We start from the raw sequence: 24,244 nt of genomic DNA on the forward strand, positions 1-24,244 counted from the left end.
TTTATTTGAAAATAGAGCCCTATTCAGATATTACACTGTACGTGCATACAGATGTACACTTTTGCATGTTTTTGTGTGAATGATTGTACATGCATTGATTTTAAAAGTGAATCTGGGGACAAGGCCCACTCATATGCAGGGTACAGACAAGAATTGTATGACTGTATGTGCATTGAACATCGTGTGTGAATAATGTTATGTGTGTACAGGTCTGTGTGTGCGTACACTGTACAGAGACTGTAGGTGTATTAAAATAATATGTGAATAGAGTTGCATGTTCCATTGATTTCAGTGAAACCTACCTCAATAAAATGTCTTCTGTTTACAGCATGAGAGATTTTCCTCAAACATATTGCCTTTTAGTTAAGATTATTTATCCTTAAAGGATTCATTGTTGACCTTTATAAAACAAAACATGTTTGGACTGATTTACTTAGCCAAGCTGGGTTCTAATGCAACATCTGGCAAATTGGCTAAAAATAAAGACTTTGTAGATAACTAGATGATCCTACTGATATACACTAAATCGAGCTTTGACTGCTAAAGATCACTATGAATTATCCGGAGAGTATAATCCCACTGCCCTCCAGGCCTTTCCTTTGTAATAAGTTGTAATTATTTGGTCAAGAGTAGAGCAGAGGTATATATTTTGCTGTAACAAAGCCACAAATAATTAGATTTGTTGTTAATGACAATAACCATAATGCTAGTGTGGTGTCATTTCTATTTTGTAGGAAGTGAGTTGGTTATGCTTGGGCTGTGCCAATGCAGTTGCATGAGCTTTAGCAATTCCAAAATGCAGCCTTTATTTCCCTGAGGGTCAACAGTGTTACTATTGCTGTGTGTATCAAAGTAGCCTTTGCAGAAAGCTCAAACAAACTACTAGAAGATTAACTCTTGATAAGGTCTTGTCCTAACAATATACTAGAATGTCAAATGGCTTGTTGCAGTTTAAGCTACAGGGGCATTATGTGCCAGGAAAGTACAGTAGAGCCATTCTGTCATGCTTTATATCTAATGCGGTCCCAGAACCGCAGTTGATGATTACATACAAGGTTTGTCGGATTACATCAACAGAGCTCGGGCTCCATGGTAGCTGAACATCTTTATGGTGGAACATAGACAGTCATCTACTGTCTTGCCCGCCTCCTGCTCTCACCATAGCCATTTTCAACCCTTTATGATAGGTTATGCCATGCTGCTGTGTTGCATTTGGTGATGGTGCCTAAAGCTGGTACAGCAGCACTGATGTGTGTAGCACATTCTCTACCCTTTTAGCTCTGCTTTAGAGATGTACTTTTATAACGATCGCTGTCTTTCAGCCTAATTCTGTGTATACTTTCTCAGAAGTTAATCCCTTTGAGTACAATGACATTTACTCCCAGGTAACTGTGAACATGATTCAGTTGTTTGTGCATTTAAAATTGCAACTATTCCATTTTATTTCAATGAACATATTTTGCATGCACTTTCTTGAGATATGTGAAAGTAAATCATTCCGGAGAGATAGCTGTGGAATGAGGGCTGTCTCTCTGGAGATTGTTGGAACAAGCAACAAAGGAAGAGTCTTGTGGCACTTGAAAGACTAATAAATTTATTGTGGCATAAGTTCTTGTGGGCCATTTTTTTAGGGGGCATTTTTTCTTCTCTATTTAAATCAGTGTATAAATCTCACCCACTTAGGTGAACCTGGTGAAGTTGATTCTGGCCCACAACAAGTATATCACCATACATGTATTTGTCTTTAAAATACTACAAGATTAAGATGCCATGAGACAGCCCATATGTTTTGCAGCCTAACACAGGTGGTGCCTAGCTGCCTGCTTCGCTTCAGGCTTACCTTGGGACCAGCTGTGCTCCTAGTGAAGTGCCAGCCATTTTGTGCTTTTCCCCAAGACTGCAAATATTTCAAGTAGCAGCCCCACAGTTTGGAAATGCTGCTTAGATTGGAACATGTTGCGGATGCAGGCAGATTAGCTGTGCTACATGTGGGCCATAGAGTCTTGTGGCATCTTAAAGACAAATGTAGTTGTTGTGGACCAGCATCTGCATCATCAAGTGTATGAAGCGTTCACCAAAGTTTGTGAGATATATATACCCTGATTGCAGAACAGAAAAGAAGAAATACCCCCCCACACACACACACACAATGGCCCACAGGAACTTATGCCACAATCAACTGGTTAGTCCTTCAACTGCCACAAAATGGTTTGTTGCAACAATCTAATATAGCTATCCTTCTGGAATCAATTACTTGCATATTTTCTCAATACAGAGAAAATGTTTACCAGTCATTATTTTCCCTTGCCTCCAGAGCGAACTGTCTTTCAAATGAACCAGAAATAACTTCAGTGCAGCAGGAGTAAGAATTTACAATTACTGATGTCATTATATTTGAATATTATTTCATGATCATGCTGTGCAAGAGACACTGAAGAACTGGGTAAACTCCAGGTTGTCTTTCCTAGATACAGACTCTTACATGCTTCATTTCTGAATATTCAGTGAAAAGCTTGTTGTTCTAATGCTGCAGTCTAGAACATTATAAAAATACAGTGGTGAACTTTTAAGCATTATATGCTAGCCACACACCAGAGGAAGAATCCCCAACAGCAAGCTGATTAAGTGAATAAGTTAGTCCATATCAGGACCTTGGGTCCCCAGATGTTATTGGCCTACAACTCCATTTCCCTTAACCACAATGGCCAACATCATCCCCAGGCACAAAGGCCTTTGACCATTGTGGCTGGGAATGATGGGAGTTATAGACTAACATCCACACATCCTGGGCATGATTTGTAGGTTTCCATTAATTCATATAATTTTTAAAAAAGTATTTCTGGAGTCTACCCAGCCCTTCTTCCATTTGTCATCTTGCCTTTGATATCCATTCCAAAGTCTTGCCTCCATCTGTGTTTTCATTTGCCTTCACTTTTGGTCTGAATAACAAATAGCAAATTATCTTACCAAACCAGGCTATTTTGCATGTTTTGGATTTTGAGCTTCATTAAAAAATGTTTCCAGAAGAAACTTACCAGTATGGTTAGGTCTCAAAGAAAGAACAAGCTAATGGAACACATCTGGTAGTAGTTCCTTATTCCACAGACTGCAAAAAAAAATAATGTCATAGAGAAACGAAAGCCATAATGGCCTAATTCCAGATGAAGTTAGCCCTGTGGAAGTACCTCTGAAATCAATGGGACAAGTTGCTCATGAGAAGACACATTAATTTCAATGGGACTTAAGTACAACTATAGCTTTCTCTTCTTTGGAGCCATAATATATGCATTGGGTATTTTTCCATTTAATTTTTACATACATACATATGAACTTGTATCTACTGAGCTGAAAGCTGATGTTTGTATGGATGTGTAGCCTATGAATGAGACATGTTTCTATGTACCCACATAACTGTTTGAAAATGACTCAGGCATTGCTTTTAAGGAGCTTCTATACCACTATTATACAAGGTGAGTCATTCCATTGTGGAATAATCCATAATGAGGAGTTTAACAGTAATCCAGACTACAAGAGGAGAAAGCATTGACTGTCCTCCATAATTTCCATTGCTTTGTCCTATGACCTTCCTCTTCCACCCTTCTCTGTATAAATAAATTGGAGAAAAGAACTGGCAAAATGTGCAGCCTGCCACTGCCATAAGGATCATCTACAAGGCTCTTGCAGACTTCAGAGGAAGCTCCAATGCTGCCCTCAGGCTGTGATTGCAGAAGCTGCAGTTCCACAGGTTTTGTCATTGTCCTGAATGGGGAAACCTACAGAAATTCAACTTCTACCATCACTGCCTGGGGGAAGCACTGGAGCTTCATCTGAAGCCTGAAAAAGCTCCGCAGCAAATCCTTACAGAGGCAGTTGGCTGTGCTTCATGTCAGCCAAGGTATGTAGTGCACAAGCATCTTGCCCCTGAACTTTGGACTTACTTTCTCCCATTTCCTCTCTTTAACTTTTGGACACAGAGGCCATATTCACACATGCCAAATCAGAGGCAAAGGGGGCAGAGATTACTTTTTGTGGTTGTCCGAATGCATTAAACTGTGGTTTTGTCACAAAAGTGACCTGAGGTTTTCAAGCCGAAACCATAATCTGAACTTTCAGTTTGTAGTGATTTTTGCTGCTCCAACCTGAAGTTTGGAGGCAGCATTGTGTCTTATAAACCCATAAACCTGGGTTTTGTGCTTGGCTGCTGCCAAACCATAGAGAGGGTGGCCAAGTTCAGCCCAGAAATGCACCAGCTCTATGCCTACCATTCTTCTCACTGACCTCTTCCCCAAGCACACACACCCCACCGCTGTCGCTGTCTCAGCACTCCTCCAACTGTTGCCCGGCAGCAGGGATGCCATGTTGCCGCATCCCAAGCTTCAAAGCATGTAAAAAGGAAGAGCCACACTGTGGGGTGCCTGCTTTCCACAGTGTCCCATGTTCCCCCACTTTGGCAATCTGCAGGAAAAGGGGCAGGAATGATCAGATGGAGAGTTTGTGGAGTGGTCTCCATAAATCAAGTGATGAAGAAGTATTTGCACAAGCATATAGAGTCTTGGTGGCACCATGAACCAGGCAACCCAGTTGCTTCCCAACAAAGATAACACATGCCAGGGGAGTGATACCTAGGATCTGGGTTGAAAGGCAGCCCCTGGAATTCTTGAGTGGCTCTTTTTTTGTACAAATTGGGGAAGGGGAGCCCAGCCCCTTCCCCATGGGTACAGGCATGCACTCTGTGGCATTACTCATGAGAAGAACCTTCTTGGTGAACACCAGGATGGTGTTTCAAGGGCTGAATCGTTAACACTGTGTGACAATGCCACTTCTCCCAAGGAGTGCTCTCTCATGAGAGTGTTAGGCCATAGAGACATGCATGTGGGCAGGAGGACTGTCACCACCCAGCCCCATTGCTAGATCCATGCAAGCCCCAGGGAAGGGTACCACACCAACACCTTTCCAGGTTGCAGTGACGGGCAGACAGGAGTGAAAGTGCTCACTCTGGAAGTCTGGTTATCCTTTGGCACATATTCATGTTGATTTTTGCCCAGTACAAATGTGTATGAAGAGCCATCCCAAATCTTGCCAAACGCAGCCCACAGGGAAGTGGCCAGACACATGGAGTGGCCCAGACTCCTTGGGAAACTGTAGGGCTTGAGTGTAGAGGGGAAAGTGAGGAGTATGAGTTTGATTTTTAAACATACTGGGGGGGCCACATCAGTGGGGCCCCCTATAGTTGGATGACCTGAGGGTGCAGTCTGATGGGGACCCAAAGCTCACGGAGCCTCTAGTCCTCCCCAGTGGACTAGCCCTCTCATGAGAGGGCTAATCGTCGGCCAGCAAGCCAACACAGGGCAGGCATGTGTTGAGGATTTTTGGATTGCTTTGACCGGGTCTGCTATCACAAGGACTTTGTCACAGTGGACCAGACCCCAGGATCCTTTGCCTGCCCTCCTATTCATATTCCTTCCTAGGAATTCATCATGATCCCTTCCTGGAGTAACAGAAAAATAGTCCCCCCTCTCTATACCCCACCCCCGGTTACCAGTAATTATGCTTGTGAGGGACTGTTGGGTTGTGGGGATCTTGAGAGGGTGGCAGAGCAAGTGTTGTGATGGAAAGGTATCAAATGCCATTTAAAAGGGTTTAAATAGGCCCTTTCCCTGCCAAGGGCGGGTGGTCCATGCTGAAAAGGCACACACTGGGCACACCCCCTTGATGCCAATGGGTGCCGTCCTGCTGCCATGCTGACGCCTTGCCTGCAGCCGGGTAATGTGAGTGCTATGGAGCTTGCTGGGATACAGCCTCAATGGACCAGGGAGAGGGAGGGGCTCCTTTGCCCTGTAACTAGAGGACATCTGACCTGGTTTGGAAGATAGTCTGCGGGACAATTCCTGGGTTCAAGAATTAACCTCAGATTCATCAGCCTGTGGTTTGGTGTTACGTGTGAGGGCGGTCAGTGATAGAAATTATGTTAGTGACATCAAATGGCAGCTGAGTAAACTGCATCCTCATCCTCATAATCTTGTATTATTTATGTACCACTTAAAATAAACTAAATACTACACAGAAATGGGGGTGGGGAGATGAATCCCTGCCTGAAGTCTTACAATTGAAATAATGGCAAGACACACAAGGAAATGGGATTGTAGGACAGAAATGGAGTAAGACTATGCAAGAGAAATGTGTGTTTGATAAAGCATGGCAAATTGGAAATTTTAAATGTATTAAAACATTTTAAATGTTTTAAAAAACAATAGGACTTAAGCAATTTGTTTAAAAGAAAAAATCACAATCAGAAGAAAGATAATTCTTTGAAACAGTTTTTAAGAGAAAACTAACAATGGAAAGAAAAGAGAATCCAGTTTATTAGAAGAAGGAAATGGGTAGGCAAAAATGAATGAAGCATTAATAGATGAAAATAAAATATTAAATTCAACTGAGAATATGCTTATATCCTTCATGGCATTGCTGCCTTAAAAAAACACACTGCAACCTTATCGTTACATTATCAAGAGCAAAGGCAGTGGTGGTAGTAGTGGTGGTGGTGGTAGTAGTGATGGCGAAGCAAAACTACCAGAGTGTAAGTGAAATGAGTACAATTAACACATAGTTAAGCATACATTGTGTAAAACCAGAAAAGTAGCTTGGGGAGTGAGGAGGTAGATACGCCTTGGGAGAAATTTGTTAAACAGCAGAAAGAAGGCAAATCAAGTTACCCAAATCTCATTATGAGCAAATACGCAATTAACTAAGAGTTGATCCTCTTGTTACCTTTGGAGACACAGGAAGGTTCTCATGAGTCATGCTCATGCTTGAATAGGCATACAGGCAAGTTCTGTGAATGAGTAATCGAGGTGATGGGCTCCCTGACAGATTTGTTAGCTGCAGGTCTCTGGAATCTGACCAAGAGTTCACAGGTTTGCCACAGAGCCAAGCTTGTGTGTTCATGCAAGACATGCACTCTGTTTGCGAGGCAAAAGCAACCTGCCGAATCTTTCCATATCTGAAAGGGAATGGCCCATTAGAGACTTCCATAGGACAAACAAGCAGAACACATTGCATGCGGAATTAAATTAAGGCCACTCGAGCAGGATGGCTGGGGGGTGGGGAATGTAAAAAGCTTGTATTAGAAGAGGCGTGCACAGTTTCAGTGAGTCACCAAGCTGAACACAGCCCACCAGCCATATAATGTAGCCTGCCAAGGACTCAATAAACCTTTGTGTTTAGAGAGGTGGAAGTTCTCCTGGGAATAACGGCAGGAACAACACAGAGCGCTTTGGCACAATAAAAACTAACAGTTTTATTGTGGCATAAGTTTTCATGGACCAGAGCCCAGTTGGTCAGATGCATGATGTGTTATCTTTAGTTGGTGTGTGTGCGTGCACATTACTATAGAGAAAAAAGTCAACAGTGAGATTAAAAAGTCCATGAACTGCAAGAGGTATAGACCATAGGCTACAATGCATGGCTGATACACTGTTTTCAGTTTTGTCGGTCAAGCCCATATCAGGGGGGAAATATACAATTATTAAATTGTTACCCCCTTTGCTGCCCTACAGTACTTTAAAATAATTATCTCTGAACATGCATAGTTTTGTCCTTGTGAGGACTAGTCTGTTCTTGACAAAGTCTGTAAGGTGTTGTGTATCCAAGTTCATTTACATTGGTGCTTGCACTTTGGCAAAACTAGCCATCAAAGTATTGCCAGAATGCTTATGTTTTGGAATTCATCCTGTGCTTCTGCATGTTTTATTTCTCTTGGATGCATATTTTTTCTTACTGAGAGACTGAATGACATATTTTGAGGTAGAAGGAAAGGCAAGCATGTTTAGAGGCATATAGAAAATGGCCTGAAGATTTTGTGGTAATTGTTTTTCACACTAAAAACATCTGGGCCTGGGTGGTACCTAGATGAGATAAATGCTTCTCTGTGTGCTCTGGAAGGAGGATTGGATGCACATGTTGCAATAAATATCTTTCTTTTCTTTTCTTTCAAGCATTGACATGAAGCTGAAAGGAACCCACTAACTTCCTTGGCAGACTGAATGAACAAGAAGATTTTCATCTCTTTGACATGCCTTGGCTTTGAGGATTGGACAGTTTGGGCACAATCCTCCAGGATCCTCTTGTGCACAAGCCTAATTTATTTCAGCAAGGCCTATTTGTACCACCAAAAAAAAAAGGTTCCTGGTGGATTGCAACCTTTGTTCTCTGATTACTCAACACCAGAGCTTTCTGGAGAAAATGGAAGGGCTGCTGCTGCTGCTCTCAGACAGGCGGCAGTGTTTGAATATCAGTTTGTGTATTATTATCTTCGGGAATGTTATTGGCAATAAGGAAATCTCTTTTGTTACGCAATTTTCAATTCAGAATTGTTTTACAATTTTGCCGTCAATGTGCCTCTCACTTGTAGTTTTGTCATTTTGGTTTGTTCCTTTTTGTCAACATATTAACATACCTGTGCCTAGTTAAACCAGAGGTGTTAAGTTCCGTATAACAATGGTAATCTTTTTGACATAGGTGCCCCAATCCAATGGCCCTGGCATCCCATAGGACTGAATATAAGGAGAGACTCAGACCCTTCTATTCTTGTTCCTTGAACATATAAACAACATAGAATATTTCCTGATGGTGAAGTGAATGGGGTAGTCATAGCTCTCATGGAGCTCTGCATGTTCTTTGAAATCTCCATCAATCTTGGTTTGCCACCATTAGCTATAATTTCACTCTTCAAAAGGTTTCCCAAAATTCAATGTCTTTTTCTTTCATGTTGTTCAGATCTTTGGTACTATGCAGGACCATTCTTGATCATTACTGTGCCATGAATAACAAGGGTGGAGTAGCTGTTCTTAGTTGTGTGGAAGTATTTGTCATTAATTAAACTGGAATTTCATAAAGTCACCAAACAAGGTAATGTTTCCAAAGGGGGCAGCCCTCTATGTATGAATTAAAGGATGTATGGACAACAGTGAGTTGAGATCCTTAAGTAAAAAGATGCTGTAAGAGTTAAGCACATACTAACATGACCAGATAGTATGCTGAAACAGCAATACAATAAATTCATCTCTATGCTAATAGTTAGCAGCAACAGCTCACTAAAACAATATGTTTTACTAGTTGTGGCACTATAACAGATATAGAGATACATCCTTTTACAGAAGAGAAAAACCTACATATTCTCAAACATACACGTTGATTTTCAAATGCTGACCAATGAGTCTGTCTGACAGACTGGAAACAAATTGCCATGAATTGTATATGTATATCATCTTATCTAAAAGTGGGATGCCAATAGACAAAACATGCTCATAATCATTTTTATAATTAACTATATAATAAACTATAATAATATAGTTTTGGGTAGACTTAACTTATCTCTAAATCAGTAGCATCTGGTGACCTTTATTATTTACTGTTAAACCTTCATGATGGGCAGAGATTGTAGTGGAGAGTCCTGTGGTTGCTGTTCTTTCCAATGGAACATCATTCATGTTCAGCCTACTCATCCTGTACAGTAGATCCTCTCGTAGGGAAAGTGACATCCTATGACAGGAGGATGGGTGGGAGTAAGCAGGAAGGTGGAGCCTTGTGCAATCCATCATCCAAGCCACCACAGCTAGACAAGGGAGCTTTTGCCTCCATTTCAGTTTATTTTCCCCCATATGAGAAGATAGCAGCTATTATTTTATGAAGGAGAAAGTAAAGGGGATCACTGAGGGGTACTAAATCTGCTGCTGCCCTTGCGAAATCCAGTTTCTAGAGGGAGGATCAGATTTTGCAGCCTCTCCACTGTATCCTAGATTGTAGACTGTTTACTCTCTTCATATGAGTGCCATTGAGAACTGAACTGACCCATATCTGCATAACCACATTACTTCAATTACACATTGTGACACTGGATTCTTTTTCTTGGTGTAGCAATAAAGTGTGATGGAAGCTGGTTCCTACATGTCCCTTACAGAAAAGATAGCTTGATTTAAGCTATCAGGCTTCATCAATAGATCAGGCTTCATCTATAAAGAAATGAAGTACAAGGTTGTTTTTAGTGAAATGTCAGGATGCAAGTCAGTTTTGCAGCATATGTGGGGTAGCTCCTATCCGCCCTACATTAAATAAGGTCCGGGCACCACTATACTCTGGTAGAGTCTTCTCTGCCATTTGTGAATTACTTCTTGCTCTTGCTTAACTTTGGCTGCATACGGACAAAACCAGAGTTCACTGCACTTTCGTCTCCCAGAGCCTGAGCCATGGCTTCTCTCTGCCTTTGCAATCTATTTGACAGCATATTGAGTGTTGATTGAATAGACATATGTAACCTGTGTGATAAACTCACTGTGAAAGTGCATCACACAAATTATGTATGTCTTTATGCAGCCTTAAGATTATCTCTTGGTTAAACAAAGAGAGAAAGAGAGGCAAAAATATAATGTATTATCAACTCCTGGGAATGGTGTCCAGTTTTTGGATTTGTTTAGCCTTTCTCCAGTGCCATCTAATGTTCTGCTCCCTTATCAGAACAGAAGTTGCCAAAGGTTTTCTTCAATGCTCCCTTGCAGTCCTGACATTGCACCATGTATATTCCTTGCATTCCTTGTTATATATCTATTTTCAGCTTAAGTTTGAAGGTCCTGTGAGGTGCTAGTCCTCTGAAGTACTGAGCACCAGTTCCTGCACAACAATGGACCTCCGTTTAGTTTCTGGTATTACATATTACTAGCTGACCCACACAGAGCATCTGTGTGCTCTTTGGCGGCCTGCTGTTCCCCCCCTCCTGCCCCACTCTCTCTTGACTCCCTCCTGCCCCACTCTCTCTTGCCCCCTCCCCTCCCTCCTATCCCACTTTCTCTTGCCCCCTCCCCCTCCCTCCTGCCCCACTCTCTTGCCCCCCTCCCTCCGGCCCCACTCTCTCTTGTCCCCTCCCCTCCCTCCGGCCCCACTCTCTTGCCCCCCTCCCTCTCCCTCTGGCCCCACTCTCTTTCCCCCCTCCCCCTCCCTCTGGCCCCACTCTCTTTGCCCCCTGCCTCCGGCCCCCTCCCCCACTCTCTCTTGCTCCCCTCCCGCCACAGCCAGGTCATTCTTACCGGGGCGGCGGCAGGCCGAAAAGTTTCCCTCCCATCTTGGCCTCCAATGCCTCCGGCGGCCTGGCTGGGCCACCACTTCTCCCATATCTGGGACAGCCAGGCCGGGCCGTCCCGCCGCCTCCACCTCCCACTTGGTCAGGCCGCCGCCTCTCATACCTGGGACGGCCTGGCCAGTCCAGGCTGCCCCACCACCTTCTGCCAGGTTGAGCCACCGCCACCTCTTCCGTGACTGGGACGGCCTAGCCTGGACAGGACAGGCCATTCCGCTGCCTCCGCCTCCCAGCAGCCAGCCAAGGCCACCTCCTCTGGCCGTTTTGCACACCCCCCCCGCCACTATTTTTTCTTTCCCCCAACTCTCGCTGGGCCCAGGAACTCTCGCAATGTGTCGCAAGAGTTCCACCGCCAAATCCAGGACACGCAGCAGCTAAGCGAATTAAATATTTAGATCATTTAGGTACTTGGGAACAGACATATCTCCTTTTCAAAAGTAACTACTTCAGATGCTGTGGTTTAGCAAACAAAAGCAACATTATGGGAATTAGCTTCTAGATGCTTTGATTTTTGTCTGGATTTATCAGTGTATCCTTGCAGACATTCAGGCTATACAACCCAGAAGAAATGGTTATAGGTCTTTTGCCATTATCCCAAATATATTTACCCATGCAGAAATCTCTATAATATATGTTTATACTAGGAAACAACATTTTGAAGGATGGGATTACTTGCAACTTTACCATGGAGTGCCCTTTCACAAGATCCTTTTACTACATTCATATTGATAGGAGAAGGAACTTTTGTGGTGATTTTACTACCTCAAAAACAGCCATGTAAATTATCCCCCCCCACCCCAAGTTGTCATCAAAGCAAGAACTCATCCCCTGACCACTACTTGATTCCTACAGAAACCCTATTTGGAAAAGAGACTTGTAATTTTCAGAGTATTTAACATACCCTTACTGAAGTTTGTAGTCAACTTTGTACAAGTTCTCCGGTCAGCAAGTTAGTTCAGAACTAACAGCAGTGTTTAAGAGGGTAATAATGCAGGATTCCCTCCAATGAAACCTATTCAATAAATACAGTATCTACTCTTCTCATTGTCTCCTGTGGCTACAGGGGCACCAGTGACCACATGGAGATCTCACCTGCAAGGCTATCCTCATTCTAGTGGAGGAAGCAGCTCTACACATGCATAGCTTTGTGTGTTTGGAGCTGCGTCTCCTATTGAAGTGAATGGTCACAAGAACTCCATATGTGTACTGGAGTGTACATGGCGCTCTGAATTGGGGATAGGAATGTACAGGTTGTTTGTGTGTACTGAATCTATATTATTGCTTTCAACTGTGTTGTGTTGGCTACAATATTATCTGTCTTGTTGAGCAAACACATCTGACAACTTTGTTGGTTTTTTAATTCAGTCCAAAACTGTTAGTATTTTATTTTGGGAGATCCTGTGAGAGGACAAAAATGTGTGTATGTTATTCCATTTAAATATGAACGTGTATTTTATCAGCATTTTAGCCATGCTCTAACATAGAGTGAAATGCACTTAATCCCACTGATCTCATCTCATTAACCGTGCCTAACTCAGTGCTGGGCTGTGGCTCTTGAGATGAATCCTCCAGATAGGGCTGCCAACTGACCAGAAGAAAATGGCTAGGGTTGTTCTTGTGCCTTTAGCAGTAGTATCTGCAGAAATCAAGAGGCAGAGCAATTATTGCATAATCTCTGTTGAACTTCTGAGAACAATTCCAGATGTGGTCACTGGCTCATGTTCTGCACAGGGTAATGCGGGCAGTTCAGCATCGCCTGTGGTGTTACAGAACAGACCTGTTTTGCTGAGACTTATGATTGTGCAGTTGCAGCTGCCCAATTCTACATCCATCGGAAGCAATGGATGTAGTGTCACACAATTGCCATTGGGCAGTTTTAAGTTGCAGGGAACAGCTCTCTTCCCCAGCTCTCTTTCCCACAGCACCACAGGCAGTGTTTTAGGCATTCACAATGGCACAGGCAGTGCAGAACTGTCTACGTTACCCTGCTCAGAATGTAAGCCACTATCTTGAAAACTTTATGGCTTGGGACCAGGATACCTAAATAACTATATCCTCCCATATGAATCCACCCACTCATCAAATTAGCCAGAGAAGACCATCTTCACATCCTATCACCTTCAGAGGTTCAGTTGGTGGTGAGTTGTGAGAGAATCTTCTCTGTGATTCTCCCTGTGGAACTCTTTGCCCCAATAGGTCCTTTGGGCTCCCAGTCTGCCTATCTTTTGGTATCTCTTTAAGACCTAATTGTTTTGGCAGGCCTCCTATTAGGGGTTTTTGAGAATTTGTTTAATGTACAGGCTCTCTGCTTCTGTTTTTTGTGTTTGGCTTTTTTGCTGCTAGAATTGTTTTAATTTTATTTGGTTTTGTTTTTGGATGTATTTTGTTCTTTTATTGCTTATGTAAACTGCCATGAATTTTCTTCTAAATGAAAGGGAATTTAAGAATTTAAAAATAAATAAGTGCAGCAGCAAACTTCTGCTCAAGGCACAACTTGGGTGCCAATTCAATAGCTAGCAATCTTGTCGCCATATATTCTTTGGCAGAGCATGGATGGCACTACTCCATACTGATAATAATTCTTCAGTGTTATGACTTTACTTTCCTACAACTTGATCCTATGTGTGTTTACTTAGAGGTAAGTGGCAATGGACCTTACTCCCAAGTAAGTTTGCTTAGGACTGAGGTTTTATAACCATATGCAGGTGCACCTAAACCATTTATTTCAATGGATATAAGTGTGTCAAACTCTGTATAGGATTGGGCGAACTCTGTATAGGATCGAGTTCATAATAATTATGAACTACACTTAGTAGAAAACAAATGTAGCATTTCCCCTTTGTTAGACATTGCAACTGATGGCAACATTACTGCATTTCAAGTGTCATCCTCTGATGGTCATGAAGGTATTTTAAGTCAAATGTCTTGTTAAAATAAACTAGGCTTCCCACTATGATGATACACTAGGGCTTAAAGTGGAAAGTGTTCTTTGCTCACTGAAATATATTTTTAGAATTTTCTTTTCAAAAAGTTGCCCAGGTATAGCTGTTGCATATTACACTAACAATTATCAAGCAAGATTTAGCTAAAAACTCTTTCTTCCCCTTCAAAAAGAAATAAGAATACTTGCCCCCCTATCATATATCAAAGTGCTCAGAACCAAGGATTACTTAGGGTCTTTCTAGAATGATAAGTGGCAATTTGTCCATTAGTTGTTGCTGAGAATCCAGATGTCACTTCTAAAATAAGCAGTTGTGTTGTTGAGTTATGCATTGCTGATAAAAAGATATTCCCCTCCCTAGCTTGTGCACCAATTGCAACTGCAAGTTTGTGCAGTTTGGTTTGTGGTAACATGACTATTATGGAACCTGTTGGCTGGTGTTTGTGACATCATGGGTGATGAGCAACACAATGTCCCCACTAGGTCCATCTCATTTTGTGACGGTGACTGACATGATGAGGAACATTATTCAGAGTCCAATTTCTGTGAGACTCCTTTGAGTAATTTTTCCTCATCATGTCAGCCATTTTAAATAGGTGAGATATGATAGAACTGACATGAATTACTTGCAAGACCCTGTGATTTTATTGGGTTTTTATTTCCTTTAACTCTCCCATGGAAATCTCATAGAAATGTTTCATGAGGTTGTATCATGCACTTTTATTCTTTTTACTACTGTAGAGGCCATGCATTGCTTTATTTGACCCACAGAAAGCAACTACACCTCATACATGATGTCAGGATGGAATATTTCACCACTGGCACTGAATTGGGGCAAGCGCTAATTATCCTGCTGTTAATAAAATGTATATTTTACTCTCTCATCTGGAAAGGCCCTAAAGCATTATTCATTTTGTTATAGTCAATTCTGCTGACAAAGTTGTGTTGGTTAAGCAATACAATATGTAATATCTATGTATGTATGAATCAGAAATAAAAAGCTATAATACAATTGTGTTTCAGTTCAAGTCCATTCTATCTTGTTACCTAACTTCTTACAGGCTAACCCAATGCACATTTACTCAACAGTAATTGTCAATTGACCTCAATAAGATTTGCTGCTTCATAAGTGTGCACAAGATTGCAGCCATGTAGTGTGATCCAATTCAGAGTTCTGTGTGCCTCTGTACACTGCAACTTTACAGTGCATTTAGTTGGACAAGTTGCTTTGAATCTGATACTTTTCAGCAACCACAACAGTGCAACAAGTCTAGAATATGTGTCACATGAGTTACATTAAATCTATGCATTTCCATTGCAGCATATTAGCCTCCCCCCCAAATTCCTGTCATTGGGCTCTGCATCACTGTGGCTGACATCTTTAACTTGTATTAATTGTATTGATTTTTATTGTTCTTGTTAGTGGTCCTATTGTCCTCCACACTGGGGATGTCTGTGCACACATAGACATGACCCAGGAACCTTCTAGAGCTGCCAGAGCTTTTTGGTGGTAGCCCCACCCCCTTAATGACATATCCATCTCCCTCAGTCTTCTTCCAGCCACAGCAGCAGCGATTTCAGGGGTCCTTCTGCCACTTTTTGTGTGTGTGTGTGAGCTGAGCTGTCAGAGAGAGAGAGAAGAAAGAAAACTATTTTGTTCTCCTGTTTTTGTTTATTTATTCTCCACCTTCTATCCACTCATTTACTCTTCCTTTCAATTCTGCATCTTTGTTTTAGTCGGTTCTGCCTCCGCACCCCCACTCCAATGATTCTCCTCAAAAGCCTCAGGAAGTCTATGGCTGCTCAGGCTTCGTTTAAACTCTTCATTACTTGTTCCTCCAAGCTTCCCTCTTCTAACAGACACGACAAGTGCCTAGCATGCCGCAGGGAAGCACACCATACAGATTTGTGCTCCGTTTGTCAGACCTTTGCTCGGCAGGCCAAAAGGAATCGAGCCTCGCATCTGTGGGCTCTGCTGTACGAGAGGGCCTATGTTCGCCCTGCAAACCATGCCCACCAAGCAGCTATCCCCGCAGCACCATGGGTATGCTGAGGACTCAGAGTTGATGACTCAGGAGGCGTCACTGTCATTACCCCAACTGGGACCAATGCTGCCTGTGCCAAACGAACAGAGCATTTCTGCACCGAAGGCTTCTACCTCTGTGGCCAAACACATTAAGAAGCTGAAGCCTGCGGAGAACAAGGGGACAAGAAAGTGGCACAAAACAAAGCATGCTGGTCTGCTTAAGAAAGCAATGGTCTCTGTAGCTGCCTCCCCAATGCTGATGAATGAAGGGGATTCGAGGAAGGAGTGTCCGAAACCCGAGCTGGAATCTGTGGCAGAGACTAACCCAAACTGGGAGACAGCTCTCAGCACACTTTTATTTTATTTTATTTTATTTTATTTTATTTATATTTTTTTATATTATTTATTTATTTGATTTAAAATATTTATACCCCGCCCCTCCAGTGCACTACTGCTTGGGGCAGCTCACAACAAGAAGATAGACATAAGATACAATAAAATAATAAAATTAACTAAATTAAACAAACAAAAAGTCAGATTAAAAATCACAATAATTATTAGGTTCAAATTAAAACTGAAAATTATAAAAAGCTAAAGAACCTACCAGATATAACAAAAAAATAATGGAGCATTAAAAAGCCTCCTTATGTATGTATGTATGTATGTATGTATGTATGTATTTATTTTACATATTTTTATACCACCCAAAACTTACATCTCTGGGCGGTTTACAAGATAAAAACAACATTAAAACATTAGTTAAAAACAAAAGCAAAAAATTTAAAACACAACAATTTAAATTTTTTAAAACAATATTCTAAAATAACATTAAAAACAATCAAAACAGTATCAGTTAAAAACCTGGGTGAACAGATGTGTTAAAAAGTCTTTAAAGACTTTTTAACAATTGTCAGAGATGGGGAGGTTCTTATTTCACTAGGGAGCACATTCCAAAGCCTCGGGGCAGCAACGGAGAAAGCCCGTCCCTGAGTAGCCACCAGACGAGCCAGTGGCAAATGCAGGCGGACCTCTCCTGATGATCTCAATGGGCGATGGGGTTCATAATGAAGAAGACGTTCTCTTAAAAACAAGGTGCATTTTAAGATGTTTTTTAAAAAACATTGAGGGAGGGGAGCATGGCGAAGCTCTTCAGGGAGGGCATTCCAAAGCTGAGGGGCCACAAACAAAAAGTCCCTATCCAGTGGCATAACTAGGGAAAACGGCGCCCGGGGCAAGCACTGAAATTGCACCCCCCCGCCCCCAACATACTGTGCATACATAACACATGTTTGCCCACCATAAGCAGATTCCTACATCAGATGCCAACATGCAGTATATACTCCTATGTTGTGAAGGAGGAGAGCTGGTCTTGTGGTAGCAAGCATGACTGGTTCTCTTAGCTAAGCAGGGTCCACCCTGGTTTGCATTTGAATGGGAGACTAGAAGTGTGAGCACTGGAAGATATTCCCCTCAGGAGATGGAGCCACTCTGGGAAGAGCATCTAGGTCCTAAGTTCCCTCCATGGCAGCATCTCCAAGATAGGGCTGCAAGAGACTCCTGCCTGCAACCTTGGAGAAGCCGCTGCCAGACTGGGTAGACAATACTGAGCTAGATAGACCAATGGTCTGACTCAGTATATGGCAGCTTCCTATGTTCCTAAATACTACTGCAGCACACACACAAGACACCTGTCCCATCCTGACACTCAGCCAACTTCCATAATCAAGATCCTACACACACACCACAACTGCCTACTCCTAGATTTACAAGGAATACAAGCCACACCTAATGGCACAGCAGGGAAGTAACTTGCCCAGAAGCCTATCTAGGGAAAACAGCACCTAGGGCAAGCACTGAAATTGCACCCCCTGTCCAAACATCTGACACCCATCTTTCAGATAACTTTACCATAATATCAGCTGAAAAATACAAGTCAGGCTCGTTAATCTTTTAATATTTCAAAAACTATTTAGCAGTGGACGTAGCCAGACCAAAAAATGCTGGAAAACTACAAATTTCAGTATGCTGGGGCTCATGAAATACCCAAATACTATGTGGAGGTGTACTTGGAAAACTAAACAGAAGTGCCTGTCTAATTCTCTACTATGCATTGTAGCATAGCTATTACATAAGTTTTAAAAATAAATGGAGAATTTGACTTTTCCCAGATAGTCTGAAAATAATTAACAGATATGCAGAGTAAACTGTGTCACTGCTTGGAATATAGTCTAGTATTTCAGAAAGACAGTTAAAATGAGAGAAAGAGAGCAAGAAACTCCCAGTGGGCCTTAATACTAAGGATTTCACACTGATTCAAAAACAAACTCACCATTAATAGTCATATTATTAAGACATCACATTTAACTCACTTATCACAAGAAGCAAAATAAGAGCAAATGAATACAATCCTAGCTCATAAGCTTCAGCTCAGTATTCACAAGCCCTGATTCTCTGTACTTAGTGCCAAACTAAATATATGTACAGTGACTTATATTAAATATATATTTTTAAAAATTCAAAAGTGAATACAGCACCTGATTCTAAAAGAAATAAAAAGCTTAGATGAGTGCCATCTCACATAGTGATACTAATAGCATCCTTTTCCCTTTGTTACTCAAGATCTTACGCCCAAGATTCTTGAGATTTATCTTTTCTTGAGTGTTCTGAGCTTTGCTAATATAGAAACAGGGCCATTTCCTTTTATTGAAATGACATAATAGTTATCTGATAGCATCACTTGACAAACTGCCCGATATGCCTGGGCTTTTTGTTTTTCACATTCAAAAGAAAAAAAGAGCAAAAATACTTAAAAGCTTGTCTTGAGAGCAGGTTAAGACAAGAGCAATAAATAGATATCACTTACTGTTACACTTGTTTTCAAAGAGGCTTTCCAAATTGGGTCAGAGTGGCACACATACACATAGTGTAACGGTTAACAGGCTCAACATTTGATCATTCTTCCTCACCCATCCGTAAAGATACATTTGCTCTAAAAACAGACCCCTAAATTCTAGACTATTAGTGCTTGGCAATAAACACCACTACAAACTACTTCCCTTAAGGCCTACAAAATGTTCTTAGTAATATCAATATTTAACACAATCCTTCCCAGTTGGAAACAAAACCAGAGTAGATTGTGCTTACATCGCTGTCCCTAAATTTTCCACAGGGAACCCAAAGAATCCTTTACAGAGAAAAGAAAGGAACTGCGGAAAGCCTTTTCCCATTAATCTGTACTGAGTCTGTATAACATCTCCATATTTGCTACAGAGCTATGGCAGCCTGTTTAATCCTAAGTACAGGTTTGTCAAATGCATCCTGGAATTCAAAGATGATGCCAGCTAAAGTTTGAGTAAGCCAAGCATCCTTGCTTCATGATCTCCCTTACACTACAACTTTATACTTGTCAGCGCTGCCTATTCTCCCAGTATTCTCCCTGTATTCTTAAGATACAGAAGGAAGAACTGCCTTACAACAAATCTTTCCTTCCATCTCTAAAGAAATATAGTTGAAGGCTGACACATTTCCCATTAACATGCCACATCCAGCATGTTAAATTTATGACAATCCTAGAGGCAAATAAATTGTGTTAGATATTTTGCAAATGGGGGAAAGGTGGCACTTAGAAGCCTGAGAAGGCAAGCATGTTAGAAGATGTAAATGCTCAATATCTGTAAATATCTGTAAAGGATCCTAGATCTCTAGCATGCTAGGACTGCGGGGGAAACACAGGCGAGTTGCTTAACTGGGAGCAAAATCCCACTGAACTCAATGGGTTCTGAAGAGCGGACTCAGACGCTCCTGAGCCTGAAGCAGATCGCCGGTTCTTCGAGTCTCTGCCAAGGAAGACACGAGAAGAAAGACAAAAGCAGGCAATACAAGGAGAGAAGTCCGCCACCCGCTCGCCTTGCGGGGACCGCAGATGGAGGCAGAAGAGGGTCGCCGGCACCAACTAGGTTCACGGGAGCGGGGGGAGAGGGACTCACTCACCAGGCACTTGCTCCTCTGCGGCCTCCCCCGTGACAGACGGGAGGGGGAGGTCCTGACTCCCGAGTAAATAGATGGAGCCGCCCTCATGTTGCCAACCCTCATGTTGGCATGAAAGAGGGGGCAGGGGGGCTTTAACGCTGCTCGCGCTAGATTTCCTTCCCCGCCAAGCCCAGCTTTTTGCTGCGGGAGTAAGAGAGGAGTAACTTGGATTTATTTCTTTTTACCTCCAAACAGCGTGGTGGTGAGACAGGAGGGCGGCAAGAAAGACTCTGCGTTGTCTGCGTTCTCCCCCCACTGGGGTTCCATGGCATGCTACTGCGGGTCTCACAGCCCAAAGGCGGGAGACTCGCTGCGGCATCCTGTGGTGCTTCGCTGGACAGCCTGGGAGCAGCCGGCTTCAGCGCTTTCGGGGGAGGCGTTCCAGTTGCTCTTGTGGTGTTTTGGAAAGCCACCTTGCCCCTTTCCCCTCAGCACACAAATACTCCTCTCCTTCCCTGTGCGCTCCATGGCCGGGGAATAGAGAGAAGGGGAGAGAGAGACAGAGAGGGAGGAAAAACGCTGAGGGAACCCAAATGGAGGAGAGAGAGAGTGTGTGTGTATAGGTATGAAGGTATAACAGAAATTGCCACAGGGAAAGCTGCCGGCGCCGCTCCAGTCACCGAGCTGCCGGGCCTGCGTGGTACACTCCCGGCGCAGCGTGTCCACATGCAGGCGGCAGACACGCATGCGCGGCGTGTCCTCCTCGCTAGGGGCGAGGAGTGAGTGTCAGCGGCAAGCAGGCAGGAACTAAATTTAGGCGCCCGCGGTGCCCAGGAGCAATGGGAGGGGGGCTGCCGGGACCCGGGAGGAGGGGGTGGGGGACTGCTCAATGCGTCCCGCCTGCTGCGTAGAGGGGAAAAAAAATTTTTTTTCGAACAAAAAAAATTCCCCCCCCCGGAAAGGCAGGGGCTTGGCGGGGGCACTTTTTGGCGCCCCCCACGTGATCCAACAGAGTGGCGCCAGGGGCACGTGCCCCCCTGCCCCCCTATCGTTACGCCCCTGTCCCTATCTCTAGTCCCCTCCAACCCCTACCTCTGTTAGTGGCAGGGTCATGAGCAGAGATGATGAGCAGAGGGCCCTGGCAGATTCATATGGGCAAATGCAGTCCGACAGCTAACCCCGGCCCCAAACCATGTAGGAGCCTTATGATGCTTATGAATGTCAAGATTGGGATACTCGCCCTATTAAGCACAGGAGCAGGGATAAAGCCTACTACGCGCCTGACTGGCACTATTAGACGTCCCCTGATTATTCAGACTATAACTACCATAGACCTCATATTGAATATGTCTGGCTGGAACATATTTCAGCACAGCCACAGCATATTCCAACAGCCACAACAAAGATCCTCATACCAGATGTTCCACCACCAGGAACAGATACCAGTCGTACAGTTCCTTTTGCAAGTCGTCCACTCCATCTCAGAAGGCCACTCCAAAATCCAAACCAGCTTACACTAAAAGCTCTGTTGCTGCCCCCAGACAGACCTCTGTTCTCTGTTGCTGCCCCCAGACTCTAGAATGCTGTCCCGGTGGCTATTCGCTCCTCGGTCTCCATCATAGCTTTTAGAAAGCCTGTAAAATCTTGGCTTTTTGCCCAGGCATTTATTTGATTCTCTGTTGCTGCTCTTTGTACTCCGTATTGCTTTTATGCCTTTGTTTTAAATCAGGGGTGGGGAACCTTGGCCCTCCAGCTGTTTGATGATGGGAGTTGTCGTTCAAAAACAGCTGGAGGGCCAAGGTTCCCCACCCACCCCTGTTTTAAATCTTTAATCAGATTCGTTTAATATTTTTCACTTAATATTTTAATTGTGTCTTTTTTACCATCTTGTGTTTAAATTTTGCTGTAAACTGCCTTGGGACTGTTTTAATGAAAGGCGGTATTAAATTTAACAATCTATCAATCAGTCAATGAGTAATAAAAGGGCCTGACACACTATCCGGCTCCAGACTCCTCCCTTATGCAGACACATGGCAAGACATCACTATGGACCACTGGGTGCTGACTATAGTGTGTATGGAGTATGTGATAGAGTTCCACATGCTGCCACCTTTTTTGGGAACCCAGTGCACACCATCCAACCCAACCCTTCAAAAATAAGTGAAATCACCTCTCCGGAAGGGCATCATCCAAGCAGTGCACAGCAATACCATCACAGAGTTTTATTTGCATTATGTTGAAATCCTGAAGAGATGTAGAGGCTTAAGATCCATCATGGATCTTCACTACCTCAACAGTTTCATTCATTCCAAGTGTTTCCAGATGATGACCCTAAACCAGATCTTACAACTCTTGTTCCACAACAATTGGTTTGCGGCAATAGACTTGAAAGACACCTACTTTCGTATTTCAACCAGGCCATGCCACAGGAAGGATCTTCATTTCTGTATTGAGGGGGAGAGTTTACTGGTACAAGGTTCTGCCCTTTGGACTGCCCACAGTACCAAGAGTCTTTACCAAGTGTATGGCCATTGTTGTAGCACATTTTCAGCAGCAGGCTATCTGTCTATTTCCGCATTTAGATGACTGGCTCTTGGTGGCATGGTCCAGAGAGAAGCTACATTGACACATTCAAGCTACACTGACACTCCTAGACCATTTAGGTCTACATGTGAATTGGGAAAAGTCAGAGTTAACCCCCACAAGAACTATAGAGTTCTTAGGCACAATTCTCGATTCTCAGGACATGCTGGCTTCCCTGCCATCATGAAGGATTGCTGACATCAGGGCCATGGTCCACTGAATGCTGGCCTCAAACAGACAGACAGCAAAGTCCATACAAAATATGTTGGGTTTTATGGCACCCACTACCAGCATCCTGTCACTGGAATGCCTCCAGGTGCATTCCTTGCAACAGTGGTTCCTTTCAGTTTCTCACCCACAGGAAGACCATCCACACTCCAGACTCATGCTGCCAGATAACGCTCGCCGATCTATACGTTGGTGGTCCAAACTCTCCAATCTGCTGAAAGGCCGGCCATTCAAACAGCCACCAGCCACAATGTTAATCACAACAGATCCCTCCAATTCTGGATGTGGTGCACATTGCACCAACCACAGCGTGGCTGGACATTGGAACGGCCACAAGAGCAAGTTCCACATCAACTGGATAGAACTCTTGGCCATCTGGAAGGTCATGAAGGTGTTCCTCCCACTGTCCTTCAATGTGACAACTATGTCCCACTTGAATCACCAAGGCTCACAGTCACCTTCACACAAACCTGCAAGTGGACATTGGTCCAGGCAACAGTTCAATCCCTGTTTGAGAAGTGGAGGTTTCCCTGCATTGATCTGTTTGCCACAGAGGAGAACAAACAATGTGAACAGTTCTGCAGCAGGGCATACCATGACCACAAATCCCTAGGAGATGCATTTCTGCTCCCATAGGACAGGGACCTGCTGTGCATGTTTTCCCCACTGCCACTTATACCAACAGTGCTAAGGAAAATCAAGGAAGAGTGAGCAGATTGCATACTCATTGCCCTCTGGTGGCTTCAACAAGCCTGGTTCTCCACGCTGCTGGTACTATCCAATGGCCAGCACATGCCTCTACTTGACCATCCAGATCTACTCCACATGGAACAAGGGTCAGTCCTACATCCAGATATCCAGAGTCTTCACCTCACGGCTTGGAGGATCACCAGCTGGTGATCTGAGACCAGGCAGTCTTGGATGTCATCTCAGCCGCCAGGAAACCTTCAACACAATGCTCCTATAAAGCAAAATGGACAAGTTTTGCTATTTTTGCAACTACCAAGGGGATCAACTCCAAGGAAGCTTCATTAGACTTTATTCTTCCATACCTGTTGAATCTCTCTGTTCCTTCGTTGAAAGTTCATCTTGCTGACATTTTGACCTACACTATGCATGTTCACATCTTTTCTTTGGACCGTTTTTAAAAGGACTGCTTCGTTTGTATCCTCGGGCTCCAAGGTTGTCACCTCTCTGTCTTCCTTCATGCATAAGCCATTTGAACTGATGGCTACCTGCACATATAATTTTTTACCATTAAGATGGTATTCCTATTGGCAATTACCTCAGCCCAATGTGTGTTGAAGCTCAGAACACTACGGGCAGACCCTCCATTCATTTACTTCCAACAGGACAAAGTTGTCCTGAG

At 43.3% G+C, this 24,244-nt stretch overlaps 1 protein-coding gene across 15 annotated transcripts in view; it reads left to right on the forward strand.

Moving 5' to 3' along the window:
* The window catches only part of PRUNE2 (prune homolog 2 with BCH domain), a 279,200-nt gene extending 264,119 nt beyond the window's left edge, over positions 1 to 15,081 (forward strand). For 7 of the 15 annotated variants that reach the window (XM_053292147.1, XM_053292135.1, XM_053292136.1 and 4 more), the window contains 3 exons: positions 1,323 to 1,385; positions 2,315 to 2,362; positions 7,995 to 15,081. In XM_053292147.1, coding sequence (XP_053148122.1) covers positions 1,323 to 1,385; positions 2,315 to 2,362; positions 7,995 to 8,025 — 142 coding nt within the window. In that variant the 3' untranslated portion in view covers positions 8,026 to 15,081. The remainder of the gene's footprint in view (positions 1 to 1,322; positions 1,386 to 2,314; positions 2,363 to 7,994) is intronic. The other 8 variants (XR_008315441.1, XR_008315442.1, XM_053292137.1 and 5 more) reach the window with 3 other exon arrangements.
* The last annotated feature ends 9,163 nt before the right edge of the window (positions 15,082 to 24,244 follow it).

The sequence above is a fragment of the Hemicordylus capensis genome, chromosome 2 (genome assembly GCF_027244095.1).
Source record: "Hemicordylus capensis ecotype Gifberg chromosome 2, rHemCap1.1.pri, whole genome shotgun sequence".
NCBI lineage: Eukaryota > Metazoa > Chordata > Lepidosauria > Squamata > Cordylidae > Hemicordylus > Hemicordylus capensis.